We start from the raw sequence: 18430 nt of genomic DNA on the forward strand, positions 1-18430 counted from the left end.
CCAAGAACATCCTGGCTCCAATTCAAAGCAGTGCAAAGACACCCAATGAAATCCAGTGTTTTCCAAACCAGTACTAATCAGGAAGTATCCATTGATTGGCACGGATTGAGCGAATCCTCTGTACAATATTTTTATAATAAACAATGTGTTGATGTACTTTCCAAGTTTGGGCAATCCCGTGTTTCTAAATAATATATTTACGGTTTGTTGCACAGAAACGACAAAGAATTCTTGACAAATGGCAATGATTTATTAAAGAAATGAAATAGTGACATGCACATCGAAGATGACTGGATTCTAACGACATCTGCATAGTATAAACACAAACATGTTTCCTAACGAGCACCAACAATCGTAGTCATATACATGTGCTTCGCAAACTAAAATACTCGAAATTATTATTGAAATTAAAATAGAATTATGTTTAACATTTTTACATTAACGATATCGATCTTTTTGTCCGGAATAACCTGTTACAAATATCTTAAAATAATTAAATTTTAAAAAATGAGTTTAAAGTGTGTATGAGTCGTACCGTGATATATATCCATTGGATTCACCATGTGTGGAAAGATTTGTCTTGGTCAAGAAATTGCACAGCTGTATCATGCGAGGTTCAAATGATTTACATATTTCTGAAACGGGCATTTCTTTGAATAAGTTCATTCAAAATACGTTTTATTTTTTAATGTTCTACTGTTCTTAAGTCAAAATACAGCCAAATAGACGTAAGGGTTAAAGTTGAATATGTATGATTTAAAATGTGGATCGCAGAAAGTCAGTTACGCGAATAAAGTTCCCTGAGGCGTGAAGCCTTCTTTGGATGAATGGTTTTACAGTTGCAGGAAAGCGTGCTCAAGAACATGTTTCACTCGTAATTTACATCAGAAAAGTATTGCCAATAGAAAGAATACACCTTTTCTTCTAAAAGTTGGTATCAAGATTGACATATACATACACTGGTAGACGTTTGGCTGGTATTTCTTCAAAAAGATGTTGTGTCCCCGAAAAGAAAATATATTTTTCCTTACGCTTTGTTAACTGTTAGTTGAAACTGTACAACTATTCCTGTTTCTACAATAGACCAAAGTTCCTGGCAATTATACGGTCGTCGCGGAAACCTTATGTAGACACAGAATAATTCCAACATTGTCTTCGTTATGTCAAGCGATTAATACTGCAGCCTTTACCCGTGATCGCCGCGAATAGCTGTAAACTTGCTGATGCGGCATTAAGCAGTATTCACTCACTCACCTGTCACTTGACAATAAACTGCCTTTTTCACGTCTACTTCACGAGTAAAAGGTGCATCCTAAATTAGGTCGAATTATTTGAGTAAATATTCACGGTTAGTCTTGGTTATGCTCATCTTGATAAAACGCAGGATGAAACATTTGTTTTTTCAATTTCTGACACTACATGGCTGAAATGTATGCTGAATTGCACAATCTTGATGAACACATAACGATTCAGCTGGGTAACAAGGCAGCTTATGGTAACACCAATTGTTCACAACACTATATAGAGATAAATTAGAAAATATCGCATAAAACACAAAACAACACAATATGGACAAACACACAAAAACAACAAAGATTTCATCACAGTTAATGTGTCTTTGATAACTTCATCATCAGTCAAGTTTAATTTGCATACTAATGAGTGCCCTTAGCACTTTCCGTGAACAAACATTTAACACTTTTCCATATATGCATCGTATGCCGGGCGATAGAACGTATACACCAAAGCCTGTTATTCACTAATAACGAAACAGTAAAGAAATAGCTATTCGATGGTGATCTATACTGAGGGAAACAAATAAGGTAACACCACTTCATGGCAGTGTTCCTATATTCTCAGATTTCCTCCCACAGCACTATTCAAAGCTGGTGATGAAAACTGGAAAATATTGACGGAACACTTGAATTTTTATGTGTTCCTTTATGTGTTCCTTTATGTGTTCCTTTATTTGTTTCTTTCAGTATATTTGGCTGTCGCAGTAGTTTTTGGACCTCAATTTCGTAGTGTTTACAGCCAGTAACGTTTTGATAACTTTTGTTATTTGGTTAAACTTAATTTCTAAGTGTATGCTTTCTCTTGCCCGGATGTTTGCATTTGCAGTGCACACAACAATATAAATTTTCACGCTCAGTTCTGGAGAGTCCGGATGACTGGAATTCACGAAATTCAACAGAAGATGTTTTCACAGAACTTTCAATATGTAACAGTGGCATCCCTCGATTTGAGATTGTATCCTGTGATTTCTTGAAGTGTTTGTATTCGTATCGTAGATACTTGAGTACACCCTTGTGATACACACTGTGCTATTAAAAGCGTAGGAAGAAACCGACCAAACAGGTGATTGCGGATAACGGTGTCAAGTGAGATAGACCAGCAGCGCCTGAAAGAATTATCATTATATTTCAATACACCAAAGACACAATGGTAGTTTATTTGATGACTCATCACATTTTGATTCTTGGTTGTATTCTACTGATTGGGCGAGAAGAGATTGATGCTATTTTGATAAGTTTGTTTGTTTGTTGTTTAACGCCGCACTCAGCAATATTCCAGCTATATGGCGGCGGTCTGTAAATAATCGGGTCTTGACCAGACAATCCAATGATCAACAGCACGAGCATCAATCTACGCAATTGGGATACGATGACATGTGTCAACCAGGACAGCGAGCCTGACCACTCGATCCCGTTAGTCGCCTCTTATGACAAGCATGGGTTGCTGAAGACCAATTCCAACCCGGATCTTCATAGGTAGATGCCATTTTGAACAGTATTTCAGTTATGCCATCTGAGCCTGCTGTAGGAGCTAAACCTGACTTGATGCAGGTCGGTAACCATGTCTTTGAAACTCATCAAACACGGTGCTAACAAATCTAAACCATTACCAGGCTGAATCGCGGAACTGAACCCACAATTATGGGTTTGCCACACCCATAGGAGACGCCATCTTGAACAGTGAATTACGTCACCTGGGCCTCCTTTCACAAAGCAATAAGGTGATCGTAAGTCACTAAGGTAACCTTAGTGCAATGTCAAAGAATGGGAGATAAGGTTAACCTTAGTAAAGGTTGCTTCGTAAAAGGAGCCCCTTGGCCTCCCCAACCTGTGCTCCCTTTATTGAAGCAAATTGCAGGTCAAACCATAATGTAAATGCAAAGTTGATTTTGAAGCTTCTATATTTACCAGCAGGATAATCTCTGAATGCAATGGTCACTTTGCGAGAGATGACCTCCTTTTGGCCAGCGGAGAGATGGCGATACTGTTCCTCAGTGAGAGCATTTGCCTGGTTTGAACTGAACCTGCTCATCTGGTTTGCTGTGAACGACTGAACAAATACAGATAGGAATGAGTTGCTTAGGTAAAAAGATTAAAATTTTGTTTTAAAAATACCATCTGTTTCCATAAGATCCTACATTGTCGAGAAACATTTTTTGTTTTGTTGTTTAACGTCACACTCAGCAATATTCCTGCTATATGACGGTAGTCTGTAAATGTTAGAGCCGGGGCTCGACAATCTAGTGACCGATGTTATGAACAGCGGGATGGAGCGAAGTCAGCGAACCTGCTTACTAGCTCCATTAAGTCACCTCGTAATGGGTGTTTGTCGTTTAACGCTGCATTCAGCAATATTCCAGCTATATGATGGCGATCTGTAAACAGCCGAGTCTGGACCAGACAATCTGGTGACTGACACCATGCGCATCGATATACGTAATTGGGTTATGAAGACATGCATCAAACAAAGTCTGCGTGCCTGACCTTTCGATCCCGTTAGCCGCTTCTTGTGACAAACATGTTGTTGAAGTGCAAGTATATATATATTTTTTAGCAGATAAGATTATATGATTTAGTAATGGCTTATTACCCAAAATTCCAAACCAAACCAAGGTCTTTGTTATTTCAAATTTCTGTATATTTTGGATTATCCAGTTTTCAAGTTCCTTTGAAGAAAATAATTCCAAAAGTTAATAATTTTTAAAAAAGTTTGAAAGACATTTATACGGTTGAAAAATTCATATCCAGAAGGAACAATAAATCTGATAAATTTTCAGACAAATGGTTTCCTTTATTCTCAATATTTAATTTCTGACGTAATCTTTAATCAAAGGGGGAAAAATTTACTGGAGTATATTCTCTCAATGCTATCAGTTGATCTAACATTTTTGTTGAACCCAATGAACTTTGATCATGTATTTATGCATTTATTGCTTTACTTTATATGCTTGTACTCAATTATGGGAACAAATAAAAAGATTTAAAAACAAAACAAAACAAAAAACATGTTGTTGAAGACCAATTCTAACCTAGGTCTCGTCTCTACAGACCATCATAAATTTCTAATATGAGATCCCCCACGGGGCTGTCTAGAAGTGAAAACCCAGTGCAGTCAACATCCACAAGATTTTGACATTGTTAAGCCGGACCAACTTAACATCTTTCGTAGACACCCGGTGTCGGCACTGTAGGATTCAGTTATATGTGATGGTAGGTCTCGGAACCACCATCAATCTATGTTCCCTTCAGAACAGGTATTTCATTCATAGTTATAATATGCTGTATCTAAAATATGAATGTCAAGATATTAAACTTCAGTTCAAAAGTTCTCTACCTGCATAACATCGTGTGAGAGGTGTGGAATGACTTCTGTGTTTATAACTGCAATCTGTTTGGCTGTCAGCATTCTTATCTGGTTGGCCTTTAATCCACCTGTTGTCAAAGAATAAATGCCATAAACACCTGTAGCATTATAACGACATGACATTACAAACACCTGTAGCATTATTACGTCATGACATTACAGACACATGTAGCATTATTACGTCATGACATTAAATGGAAAGTTACAGTAGGTAGTTTACCGTGGGAGTCTATAAATTCCTCGTCTCAGAAATGTATGCTTCAGCCATACTGCCTTCAACACATTTAATAGTAACCTCCGACCTATAGTATATACCTATGATATTGAAAAGTGCTGTATTACATCACTATGATATCTACATGAATACTCACATTCGTCAGCACTCGCCCCTTTCCGTAACAACATTCGGCTAGTCCCGGAAAAACACGAGTTGGTCACGAATGGAATACTCATTAAGGTGAGTGAGTTTAGTTTTACGCCGCACTCTGCAATATTCCAGCTATATGGCGGCGGTCTGTAAAAATCGAGTCTGGACCAGACAATCCAGTGATCAACAGCATGAGTATCGATCTGCACAATTGGGACCGATGACATGTGTCAACCAAGTCAGCGAGCCTGACCACTCGATCCCGTTAGTCGCCTCTTACGACAAGCATGGGTTACTGAAGGTACATTGTAACCCGGAGCTTCAAGGGTCCATTAAGGTGAAAATGTATGGATGTCAAAATGTGTGAAGACAATTTCTAGTGTCCCCTGCTGTGAAAATACGGGGACACGTCATCTGAAACCCATATATTTCCACCTGTATGTGTATCACTTCTAAATGCCATTCAAGGACTATACACGAATACTTTTCCAACCTACCGATCACTATTCCCATATCGGAGATAACGGGTTCATTCCAACTGCCCACATTGCCACCATATATCTCTATCGTCTTCGCAGCAAAGGCTTGAAGCTGATTTATGTCACATGACCTCACTCCACCAATCACATTTAGAGCACCCCTGAAAGAAATATTCACACGTGTGAGTATAGTTAATAACATATCAGAATCTGCTTTAAACCTTTATGTCATAGCTAGTTGTTTTGCTAATACTGTGATTTCCTACCTGATTGCCGAGGATGAGAAGAGGAGGATTTCTGAAGGCTCAAGGGCACAGATGAAGTGTCCGAGGGATGACATTTCAGCAGCTGAAACTCTGCTGATGTCATTAGCCTTGGAGTTGTTCAGCCATCTGTAGAAGCCAGCCTTCAGCTGAAATAACATCATTAATAAATTATTTTTTAGTCTTTATTCAACAATTGGAGAACAATCCAGCATGCTCTTTCTAGGCAGATTTAAGGTCTTAAGATTCTTGATCAAAAGCTGTTTGATCGGGGTCACAACATACCACGCAGCAGTAAAGCTTACAAAAGGATATGTGGTTGACGTGTGGTGAACTTTACGCAGCAGTGATAAAAGTATGCCCGATGCAATTCCGTTTTCCCCTTGCCTTTGCAAGTGTTTGTGACGGGTGCCGACCGTGTGACAGGATACGCTCAACGTTGCATGAACACCTGGCATCATCACTGTTTGATATTCGCACACACACACACATACACCCACACTCACACGCACGCACACGCGCACACACATACATACATACATACATACATACATACATACACATACATATACATACATACATACATACATACATACATACATACATACATACATACATACATACATACATACATACATACATACATACATACATACATACATACATACATACATACATACATACATAGGGGCGGTGGGGTAGCCTAGTGGTTAAAGCGTACGCAATTCCCCACATGGGTACAATGTGTGAAGCCAATTTCTGGTGTTCCCCGCCGTGATATTGCTGGAATATTGTTAAGAGCGGCGTAAAACCATACTCACTCACTCACTCACATACACACACACGTGTTTGCTGCTTTCATTTAGCATCACCGATAACAGCTGCACATAATGTCACTACTTAATTGCCTCTACTGTTAACATGGCAACAGCTTGGCGAACTCTAACATCTCTCTCGCTAAATCATGACTAGTTTTTGATATGTTGTTGCTAAAGAGAATTTCTCCTTGGGGCAGAATGACATATACCTGTTGCTGTGAGAAAAGGTGATGTTTTCCTGCGGAGGCTATAGCGTCAAGAGTGAACAGTTTGATCTGACTCAGCTCGGCCGGTGTGAGGGCGGCCAATATGCTTCCTGCCTGTCTGATGATCTCCACGCTCCACGTGTTCGGAGGTCCGTAAACCTAGATTGTGAGATGAGAATTAAACAAATGTCAAGAGGGGTGACGACCATATATGGTGCAATCGTGGCTACAAGAGTTGTATGATCCCCAGGGAGTTGAGACTGATAATACGATGTGCCATTTGAGATTGACATCCACTGATCGACGGAAAAACAAAGGGCCTATGAGCAGAGCTGGATATTGGAAATAAATAAATAAATAAATGAATGAATGAATGAATGAATACTCAATGGTTATCCATCTGGATGGTGAGTACCTCTTATTATATTTTTTATAAAGTTTACATGAAATTATGAGGATGAGGACTATAATCTCACCCTACCGGATACACTTTCACAGTGTTGTCTTACACTCAATAAATACATAGGTTCATCATCATACATTTTCATTTGCAGGTTTCTGGTTAAAGGGTGACTATGATTTAACTAGAATGTGGCTGTGTTTGTTGGGATATGAAACCAAGAGAAGACAGCTTGAAGGCTGATGAGACAAGCCTGATGTGGTGCTTACATCCTGTGCCTTGACCAGCAGGGCGGTGAGCTGATGTTTGTCCCAGTCACTGACAGATCCCAGAGTCTGCAGACAGTTGGGGAATTCCACCGTGTGGTCCATGGCGGAGAGAGTCGCCACCTCCAGGAGGGCGGCCTTCACCCCTAGGATCTTCATCTGGGCGCACATAGGAGCATCTGCAGGACATACAACGTAACGTTCATATAAAGGTAAACTATATCACAAACCCATCTGATCCAATTTCATCACTTAAAGAAATTCAATATTTGGGCACGTGCTCTTAAACATAGATGTTATCTACACTGTTTGATTGTTTGTTGTTTAACGCTGAACTCGGCAATATTTATGCTCTTTGACGGGGGTCTTGATAATCGAGCCTGGATGAGATAATCCACTAATTAACATAATGAGCATCGATCTATGCAGTTGAGATACAATGACACGATTGACCACCCGATGCCATTAGTCGCCTTTTACGACCTGGTTAGTCGTCTCTTAAAGCATTGGTTGCTGATCCTGAATTCTAACTTAGGCATGACAGTGCGTAATACAACTGTATTATCCCATTCATTATAACACAACACAGAGTAATGCAATGTACGAGGAATTTCGATTGATATGGACGTTATTTTCAAATCACGATGTTCATTATGAATATGTGCTTTCCGCTGACTCACCAACGGCTCTTCTCCTCCTGGTCGTTACGTCGGAACTCAGACTCTCCTGAATGAGTTGCACTACTCTTTTCTCTCCATCTGTTGACGCCATAGCCTCTTCCCTCATAAAGCCCTGCCTCCTTCTCTCCATCCTGGCCTGGTCGACGCGGTTCATGCCCTTGATTACAGCAGAGGCTGCAGCTGCCATTTCAGACTGGAACAGAACCAGATGGATGATGGTCATTCGGACGTTTATACGAACCGCTGGATTTAATACTGCTAAATATTTGTGTTCCGGATAATGACGTCTACCAACGCTGTTTTCGTCTCATATCAATCTGAAGGTGAGAAACTGAAATACTGCTCGGTGTGTCGGGCTATACCAAACCCTTTAGAAAAAATACCTGCAGTGACGTTGATCGTTTACTCCTCAACACAGAAGTGGTGCTGACAAACATAGAAACCTATTCAGGGAGAATTTGGGATTCGAACCCAGGGTCATAGGTTTCTGACACACCAAAACGCTGCTACCCTAGATTCACAAGTGTGACCATCAGTGCTGTTGACTACTGGGGTAGCCTTGCTTACCTCTACCTCAAAGGATTACCCTTGTTTTGTATATCAGCAGCATGGTTTGACTCATGAGCTGAAAGCTCTAATCCAAATTGATTGTCTCACCTTACAGATTGTCTTCAACTTGTCTTCACTCAGATGCTTTAGGAAAGGTCCCACCTGGGCCAGACGCTCTCGTTTGCAATGCCAGGACCTGAGATTAGACATTGTTTCATTGTTATATGGTGCTTCCAATCCCATCTTACCAGTTTTCCCAAACCAACTATGAGGTTAAGTTTTGGTTTGGTTTGCTGTTTAACGCCACACGATATTCCAGTTATTTTGCGGTCTGTAAACAATCGAGTCTGGACCAGACAATCCTGTGATCAATATTATGGACATCGCTCTACGCGTTTGGGATACGATGACATGTGTCAACCGAGTCAGCAAGTCTGACCTGATCCCATTAGCGCATGTTACGACAAGCATGATTTGCTGGCAATTCTAACCCGGATCTTCACGGGTAGCAAAGAAAATCAATTTTATTTCGACATGTTCGTCAAAAGTAATGTAAGGCCACATGGTTCCTAGTATGGTGATCTACCTTCAGTTGTTGGCGATCAATAGCCCATTTTATATATTGTATTGTCCAAATATAATTTCTACTTTTAAAGATACATGCTAACTAGTTTTACCTAAATTGTGATAACCTAGTAATTTTACTGTCCTTCGTTGGCAGTGTTTCATATATTATAAGTATGCATTATGAATTTAGAATTAGTTTTAGTCACGATATGGCGGAAATATTGCCGATGTGACTTTAAATTTTAACTCACTCACTCCCTCGACATGTTCGTACTACGACTACTTACGAGTCATGTTCCTCGACCTTGCTCATGACGGCCTCTGCCTGGACCTTGGTCAACGCTGCCCCAGAGAAGCTGCGGATGTTCCTCATCAGGGCAGAGCCTGGCAGCCTCATGATCACCTTGTCTGGCATGCCCTGAAGAAGACCTCCCAGCTTGGCAACCTTCCTGTCGTCCCATTCCGTCCCCATATCAGTCATCTGCATGAGGGAAAGATATTGTAATGTTGGAGCCAGTTGTGTTTGTTTCATCCTGGTTGACATTGAACTTTTAATTTCTATGTTTCAAACGGAAGAAAACCTTGAACACCAATGACCTATTAGCATGCAAATGCATTCAAATAATAAGTATCGTTTAACAGAAGACATATGTATATAGTAGTTCTTTGTAGGTTTTGGTCTACTGAACAAAGTGACGGGGACTTATTATTTGGTATAAAATTCAACAAATATAGGTTGCAAAATGTATTTCTCCACATTACATTTTTCCGACTTCAATCTGTTTGGAGATATATTTTGGTATGAAACTAGTACATATTTACTTTTCAAAGTATTTGTCAGCATGCATATTTAACAAATGATCCCTGACGAACATTATTTGAAGACCAAACAGGGAATTCAGCATTTCCAGCGAACAATTCTATTTGAGGAACATTTTTCTGTTTTTCTAGAACAAATTAATTATAAGATAATATCAGACCCACAAGGGCACCATATACACAAAAGCTTAATCCGGCGGACTAAGAGCGGCCACATACTCGGTATTCCTGTGTGTTTAGCATGGATTCTCCCTGTCCCATGAGGTACATGAGTTTCTCCCGGCTGATCTTGGACTTAGCGCCTCTGTTCATGGATGTGAGGAAGGCTTCCCTGGCAGGCTGCGACATCTTGATCTTGTTGAACTGGGCTTCTGGCCTTAACAGACAGAACAACACTATTAGTATATGTTAGTGACATAGTCCAGCAATGGTTCTTTGAGCTGAGGATAGGGACATTGCAGCATCGAACATGAGCTTCTCACATTATACCATTCCTGATCAGCTCGTAGTGTTCTGGAATACGTTTCTTTGATTTGGTTCGGTTGCTGTTTAACGCCACACTCATCAATATTAGGATATGGTAACATGTGTCAACCAAGTCAGCGAGCCTGACCACCCGATCCCGTTAGTCGCATCTTACAAGCATGGGTTGATGAAGACCAATTCTAACCCGGATCTTCACGGGTACTTTTTTTTGAGGCTACAGAAAGGGGCGAGTGGTGACGAATGACATTGTACCCATTTTAGGGGACAAATCTAGAATCTGGAATCGGAATCGAAGACTTTCCTGCATGCCCAAAGGACGCAACGATGCGGAGCGAATTCTGGCGTAGAACATGAGTCACACAGGACTATAGTTTAATGTAGAATTGGTACCATTCTCTGGCCTCGCGTTCAGATGTATGTTTGTAGTCTTCGTATCTATTGTTCTAGCTACGAGGCAGACATGTAAACATGACGGGTTTCACTCACAGATACTGGAGGAATGGTGCCACTTGCAATACATCAGTTTCGTCCATCTCAACAATGTTGCGGTTGTCGAAGTGGAAGACGTTTCTAATCTTTACGGCCATGGCTTCAGACTGAGGAGAAACAAGGAGTTGGTTAAACCATAGGAATTTCAACTTTCAGATAAATGTCTTCGTTATAGATAGAGGGGAAGTAATCCTTCTATGACATATCAGCTTTAGACAATCATCTTGGTAAAATATAGAGGGGAAATGTCCTTCTAAGGTATTTCAGCTTTAGACAAACATGTTTGTGAAACATAGAAGGGAATTAATCGTTCAAGGGAATTTCAGCTTTAGACAAACATGTTTGTGAAACATAGAAGGGAATTAATCGTTCCAGGGAATTTCAGCTTTAGACAAACATGTTTGTGAAACATACAAGGGAATTAATCGTTCAAGGGAATTTCAGCTTTAGACAAACATGTTTGTGAAACATACAAGGGAATTAATCGTTCAAGGGAATTTCAGCTTTAGACAAACATGTTTGTGAAACATACAAGGGAATTAATCGTTAAAGGGAATTTCAGCTTCAAGACAAATATCTCAGCTGATCACATATCGTGTTCTTTGATGTGTCAGCCAATACGTTTGTCGTTATAATTTAAGAAAGATTGTGCTGATAAAATGATGTGATGTTGCCCTAACACAGAGTGGGTGTTATAGGAGAAACATCTTGATTGGTTTCTATACATAAACCTACCTGTGACAATGTCAGATCGTCGTCGTAGTCGGCCAGTTGGGCGGCGAGGTTGACGACGTTCATCTTGTCATCACGCATGTTGCTGATGTCTTCTTCGGACATACCCGTGACGATGCTGCCAAGTTCGTGCAGGTCGTCAACGTGCAGGCTTGGGTTGACTGCGCGTATCTTGTGGAACAGAGCCGAGGCCTATGGAATAAAGACATCGGAGATTAAGGGAAACTGCTCCTACCTAGTTCAACAAAGCTATCGCAGGTCTGGTGTTGGAATTACGATCACCTTAGGTCTTAGCCCGAAGATGACCGTAATTCTTCTGTGACAAGGAATTACGACAGCGCTTAGATCCAGTCCTTGAAAAAGAACCTTGAACAACTTTTGAACTGTGAAACACTTCGAGATAACCAGTATTCGAATGACGTTATGTTGATGCAGTTGAGACAACAACTTAATTTGGGAACGGAATATATATAAATAGTTACCACGAATCATATATTTGCTATGTGAGCATGGTGTTATTCTTAGCCTATAGGCCAATAATACCCCGGAGTGGAACCTTCTATCCTTTATACCAGTAACCTAACGAAGATATTTACAATAATGTCCCACGCAATCGGTTGGTTGGTTTGCTGTTTAACGCCGTACCCAGCAATATTCCGGCTATATGGCGGCGGTCTGTAAATAATCGAGCCTGGATCAAACAATCCAGTGATCAACAGCATGACCATCGATCTACGCCATTTGGATAGGATGACATGTGTCAACCAAGTCAGCCGATCCCGTTAGTCGAATTTTACGACAAGAATGTATTGCTGAAGAAGACGTTGTATAACCCGGATCTTCACGGGTGTGTCCCACGTTGTATAACCCGGATCTTCACGGGTGTGTCCCACGTTCTATAACCCGGATCTTCACGGGTGTGTCCCACGTAAAATATATCTAATTGTGATAATTCTCCTCAAAATATGAGTCGTTCAGAATGGCCAGTACGTTATGGCAGTTAAAGCAATACAGTATAACATAGCAGCTGACCAAGCCTCTTCTCCATTTGATGTTGCCAGCGTTCGCCAGGTGCAGTTTGATGTCGTGTGCGTCGGCTGTTTCAATGTCGTCCATGCTGAGGGCTTTAGCGAAATGAGGAAGAACGAGGAGTTTGGAGGGGAGCTTGTTGTTGTTGCTGGTCATCGCCTGAAGTTGGAAAATAAAATGTCAAGGTCACAAAATTCCAAATGGAAACTGAACATCGTGAATTTGTTAAAGAAAAAGCATTATGATGCAAAACAGATTCACGACTGGAGGAACTAAAATATATTGGAAGGTAACACACCACATGTTATTTAGGACATACAAAGTCCGGCTGTCTGTATTTTTTCTGGGGGTCTGAAGTTGGGGTTACAACCTAAGGCCTAATGATGTTCCTCCAATGCTTGGAAATCCTTTATTTTTCAAATAATTCCATCACAATTTTAAATATTCCAAAGGCTAATTGCAGCGATGCTCGTCTCTGGTTAATACGCTTATAACTCTACAACTAAACAATGCTGATTTTATGCCTACCTTGTAGATATACATCTTCCGTTTCCAGTCGTCCATGTCCATGTCGTCAAGGTCTTCTAGGGTGTCGGCAACAACGCTGTCTGGGAGGTCATCAATGTCATCGGCTCTCATGCCCTTGGCCAGCTTGCCAATTTGTCTGAACTGGGCTGTTGAGAAATCTTTGAACTGTAACAAAGAAAGTTTGAAATGATAATTTTTTGCGTCATTAAGACATGATAATGAAAAAAACAAATTAAATGAATTCAATTATTTAATATCTATTTATGTGAAAATACACAAAAATACCAACCTCCGGAATACTCAATTTTCCAAGCAGCTCTCCAGCCTGTAAAAACAGAAATAGAAAATCTGTTGTATTCTGTGAAGTCATTAGAGTCATAGTGAGTGAGGGAGTTTAGTTTTACCCCGCTTTTAGCAATATCCCAGCAATATAACGACGGGGGACACCAGAAATGGGCTTCACATATTGTACCTGTGTGGGGAATCGAACCCGGGTCTTCGGCGTGACGAGCGAACGCTTCAACCACTAAGCTATCCCTCCACCTGAGGTAGTCACAAGAGCCATATCAGTTAAGTAAGAAAAATAATATAACATGTGAGCAATTATGTTCACTTCAGATTCAAGCCATTTTAACTTATCGAAGGATGCCACATGTGGCACTGTTAAGGTATAATAATCGCTGCTTTGAGGCGAGCCAACCACGTAAAATAGAAGGTATGAATCTCAGGCTCGCATTCGTTGTTTCTCCATTAGTCTGCACCCTAACCGCGCCAAAGTTGTAAACGTGAAGGATTACGTTAATTTCTGATTTTCTCCCAAAAATGTTATCATTTTGGATCTGTACCTCCGCGTCATCAAAGTCGATATCCTTTATGGCACTCAGCGCCCCCTGTATCACTGTTGAGGGGAGATCATCGAAGAAGTCGTTTCCACATCCACCCAAGATGGGCCCCAGCTTCAGCAGTTTCTCCTGGGTGATGTCACGGTCTTCATCCCAGTCCGGCAACTCGCGCAGCTTCCGGCAGATGGGGCGAGCCTGGAAAATACCGTGCGGCGATGTTTTCGTTGGTTTTTCGGCTTTTTTGTTTTGTTGTTTAACGCCGCACTCAACAATATTTTCAGCTATATGGCGGCGGCTGTAAATAATCGGGTCTGGGCCAGACAATCAAGTGATCAACATCGTGAGCATCGATCTACGCAATTGAGATACGTTGACATGTGTCAACCAAGTCAGCGAGCCTGACCATCCGGTCGCCGACCAATTCTAACACGGATCTGCAGCCTTAGATATAATACAAAATGACAGCCATTTACAAGGAGAACATAACAGTGTTCAGTATTGCTACACAATCGTTTAACAAAAGTTCCATAACTTGACATTGCTGTCATTGTACTTTCTTCTATGTAATACATGCAAAGCCACAAAACAGCTACAAATAACTAGCCAGGTGACACCATTTAAGGATATCAGATCATCAACATAGCCAGGTGACACCATTTAAGTATTGATATCAGATCATCGATATAGCTATGCAGCTCACCTACATATAACTCTGACGTATTGATAACATGCATTTCACTTCCGTAATCTGTCCAGGTAGCTGTGTGGCTGAGCAATGTTAGGCTATATTTCACTCACTAACTGATGTAGCTCACCTACATATAACTATGACGTATTGATAACATGCATTTCACTTCCGTAACCTGTCCAGGTAGCTATGTGGCTGAGCAATGTTAGGCTATATTTCACTCACTAACTGATGTAGCTCACCTACATCTTCATCGAATGATAGTAAGTTTGGTAATGTCCGGCAGGGCCAACAAGAGGGTGCTGGAGTCCAGACCACGGACCAGGTTCTGGTCACTCTTTATAAATGGAAGCATTCTGTAAAATATAATAATTTAAATCATGCAAATTTTCATGGAATAGGATTCACACCCGGTAACTGCAGTCTGATCTGGATGACACGAGGTTCATGGGGCTCTATTGTGTTGAGTCTGATCATTTGAACTATAATGCTGGCGTGCAACGTCTTCGGAGAAAGTACTTTCTCTGTTAGGGTAAAAAAAAATTGTTTGAACTTTTACTATGAATGATCATTGTCTGTCTCGTTTAGGAAGCTCCAGATATCGCTTGAATCACTCATTATGTTTGAAAACAAATAAAATGCACTTGAACGAATAAACAAATGTCTTTTCCAGGTTGTATTACAAGTGCCTTGGCGTACCTCCTGATCTCCATCCGTGTGTATTCTGATGGCTGTTTCTGGATGCCTTTCATCATCAGGCGTCCAATAGTCAGACTCCGTGGGTCATCGTCATCAAGGTCAAGGTCAACACCGGCCAAGTCAGCATCAGCGAGCTGAAGTGTTAAATGTGGCAGAAAAACATCACTGGGAGGCTCGGGACGAAATGTTCACAATCACAATCACTTGAACAAAAATATTCGAAGCATCAAAATTATTGCCATATTATTTTTTTTCAAAAGGAAGAAAAGACGAGGAAGAATGTTTTTAACTGGGTTTTGACAAAATAAATACATTCTTCATCGTACATAAATGGGCGTATAAAGAATTATTCGTAAAAATGTCCATCCTTTCGGAGAGACAAATATGACACGAAGTTGACATTCTGCCTCCTGCAAAAACATCTAAATGCCGGATAAACATTCTTCTTAAAGATGTTTACATAGCAAGAAAAACAACACCGAAGTAAGTGAAAACGACAAAAAGAAGTTAATACTAATACACATAAGGGAATTACATTTTCTGGTTTGATGTCATCGATGTCCTCCGGGTCAAAGGCGGCCAGGCCGGCACCTACTCGGACGATGTCCGCTGAACTCATGCGACTTGGCATCCGCCATTTTGCAATCCTCTGCCTCAGCGCCCCCTGCATGGCGGGGCTTCCTTTATTGCGCATGACCAAGCGGCCAAGGTCTTGAAGACTGGAAATCAGCATACATTTGTTACATTGTTGTTTCATAATATCTTTTATCATTAATTAAATTGGATTTTACCAGGGTTTCAATGAAGCAGTAAAGTATATGAAAAACATGTGTTTTTTTTCCCTAAATTAAGAGAAGAGTCCGATTAATTTTAGGTATTGCCAGTGTATTTGATAGGTTATCAAGGGTAAGGGTAGAGTAGGGTCATTACGTGGAACCGGATGTGTCCTTCTTTCTATACCCGTGACTGAATTTGTTCTATTGTTTGGTAACTCAATGTTATAATAAACGTAATACCCATAGGGAATAAACCGACATAACCATGAATGAAAAGCAGGTGAAGGGACATCCGATTTGTCTTTACGAAAACAGCTTGGACACAAGTCAGAGTTGGCGAGTTTCGAGCTTTGTTGCGTACCTTGACTCAAAGACGTCATCTGATAGACCCTCAATGACGTCATCGTCGAAAGTATCCGGTGCCAGTTTGAAAGCACGGTCAATGTCACTTTTCGACCACTGGGCAAATGGACGCTTCTTCATGTGCTGCATCAGTAGCATCTGATGTGGAAGATCAAGGTCGTCCTGAGGAAAGAAAATACAAACATATATTCTGGACTTTTCAACATAATACATTAGTACTCTCGAATTACACTAAAGAGGACAGCATACAGCCCATTAACGTGGTGGTAGGGCGATATACTGAAGAGCAAAATAAACTATACATTTCAGCAGAAAATATCTTTATTATGCATTGCATATATAATTATATATACAAAACATAAACTGTACTTAGTCAGTACTCAGAGACGTTTTATATATAAAAATATGTAATTCACTTAAACTGTATTAAAATTAATTCGCATAAAACACAACTGATGATCGATATCATGGACATATCGCAATATGTAAACTACACTATACGCCAAACGAAACGTTACCCTCCTACCTTTATGAATTACTCAAAAACTATCAAATATATGTTAGAAGGTATTAGTTTACAAGAAAGCTTAACAACACATCTTTATGCAAATCACGAAAAGACATTTTCAAATGCAGGTGAAATGCATTTTTTTCAGAAGAGTTAAATTGTCCTATTTTCGTCCATGCCGAAATAAACCAATAACAGTGATTTAGATGTCCAAAAGAAAGGTTGAAATAAAATTCTACTTTGAGACAAAGATAAACCATTTAAAGTCACCATTTTTTCAACTATTAAAACAAGAAACAACTGTTGTAGAGTGGATAAAATTGTAAAATAATCATTCCTATGATTTCAGTCTGTTAAGTAAAACGTGTCTTCGATATTGTGAAAAATGGTTTAGGAACATGTAAAATTATCTTTGTTAACATTTGTGCTTGCAAAGTAACATTTTTCATTTTCTGTTTACACATAGCAATATCAATCGCCAAAACTGAGCAATATTCAAGCAGTTTTTTGCATCCATTTTACATGTAGAATGATCCTATAGGGTATGAAGAGAACATAGAATACATGATATGATACACAAGTACGAGAAATATGCCACGATTAACATCTGAAGAGTGATAAAGAGCCATTGGGATGGTGCAGATGGGGTCGACGTATCACGGTTAAAAGACTTATTCAGGGCTTAAGTCAGACTGGGGTCACCGTAGACAGACCAAGAAGTGGACGTCCACGCATCAGAACGCCAGCTGAAGATAGGTACCCCCGTCAATAAGCAAGGAGGGTAACGTTTCTTTGGGCGTTTAGTGTATGTTTGGAGTTGTCATTGCCAGGTATTGACGTTTCTTAGCCCAGTCGTCTTTAAACCAAAATCTCCAAGCCACGAATTACACTTTACAAAGTGTTGTTGGGAATGAGTGATTTCAAATTTCAACTGCATGAAAAAAAACTCGCTATACTTTGTTTAGCCTTTCAGATAACATGTCGTTTGTTTGTTCAGCCATATTCCAGTTAAATGGCGTTTGTCTCTAAACCATCCAGTGATCAATATCATGAGCATCGATCAACGAAATTGGGATACGATGACATGTGTCAACCAAGTCAGCGAGCCTTTTTCACATCTTACGACATGCATGGGTTGCTGAAGATCAATTCCAACCCGGATCTTCATGGGTCTTTTTAAATGTAAATTGAACACAAATATTCAATTGAGCGTAAGA

At 40.2% G+C, this 18430-nt stretch overlaps 1 protein-coding gene across 1 annotated transcript; it reads right to left on the bottom strand.

Moving 5' to 3' along the window:
• Positions 1-1851: 1851 nt before the first annotated feature.
• Positions 1852-14370, bottom strand: LOC124282282 (stereocilin-like). The gene is made up of 17 exons (XM_046718235.1): positions 14183-14370; positions 13627-13662; positions 13338-13502; positions 12813-12968; positions 11784-11972; positions 11046-11155; positions 10293-10449; positions 9542-9735; positions 8796-8883; positions 8139-8331; positions 7462-7637; positions 6796-6951; positions 5772-5917; positions 5524-5666; positions 4630-4727; positions 3204-3345; positions 1852-2401 (listed from the first exon to the last, which is right to left on the bottom strand). The coding sequence occupies exons 3-17, from the start codon at positions 13446-13448 to the stop codon at positions 2328-2330; spliced, it is 2133 nt and encodes a 710-aa protein (XP_046574191.1). The 5' UTR covers positions 13449-13502; positions 13627-13662; positions 14183-14370; the 3' UTR covers positions 1852-2327.
• Between the last annotated feature and the right edge of the window lie 4060 nt (positions 14371-18430).

The sequence above is a fragment of the Haliotis rubra genome, unplaced genomic scaffold, assembly GCF_003918875.1.
Source record: "Haliotis rubra isolate DU_JTF1 unplaced genomic scaffold, ASM391887v1 Scf297, whole genome shotgun sequence".
NCBI lineage: Eukaryota > Metazoa > Mollusca > Gastropoda > Lepetellida > Haliotidae > Haliotis > Haliotis rubra.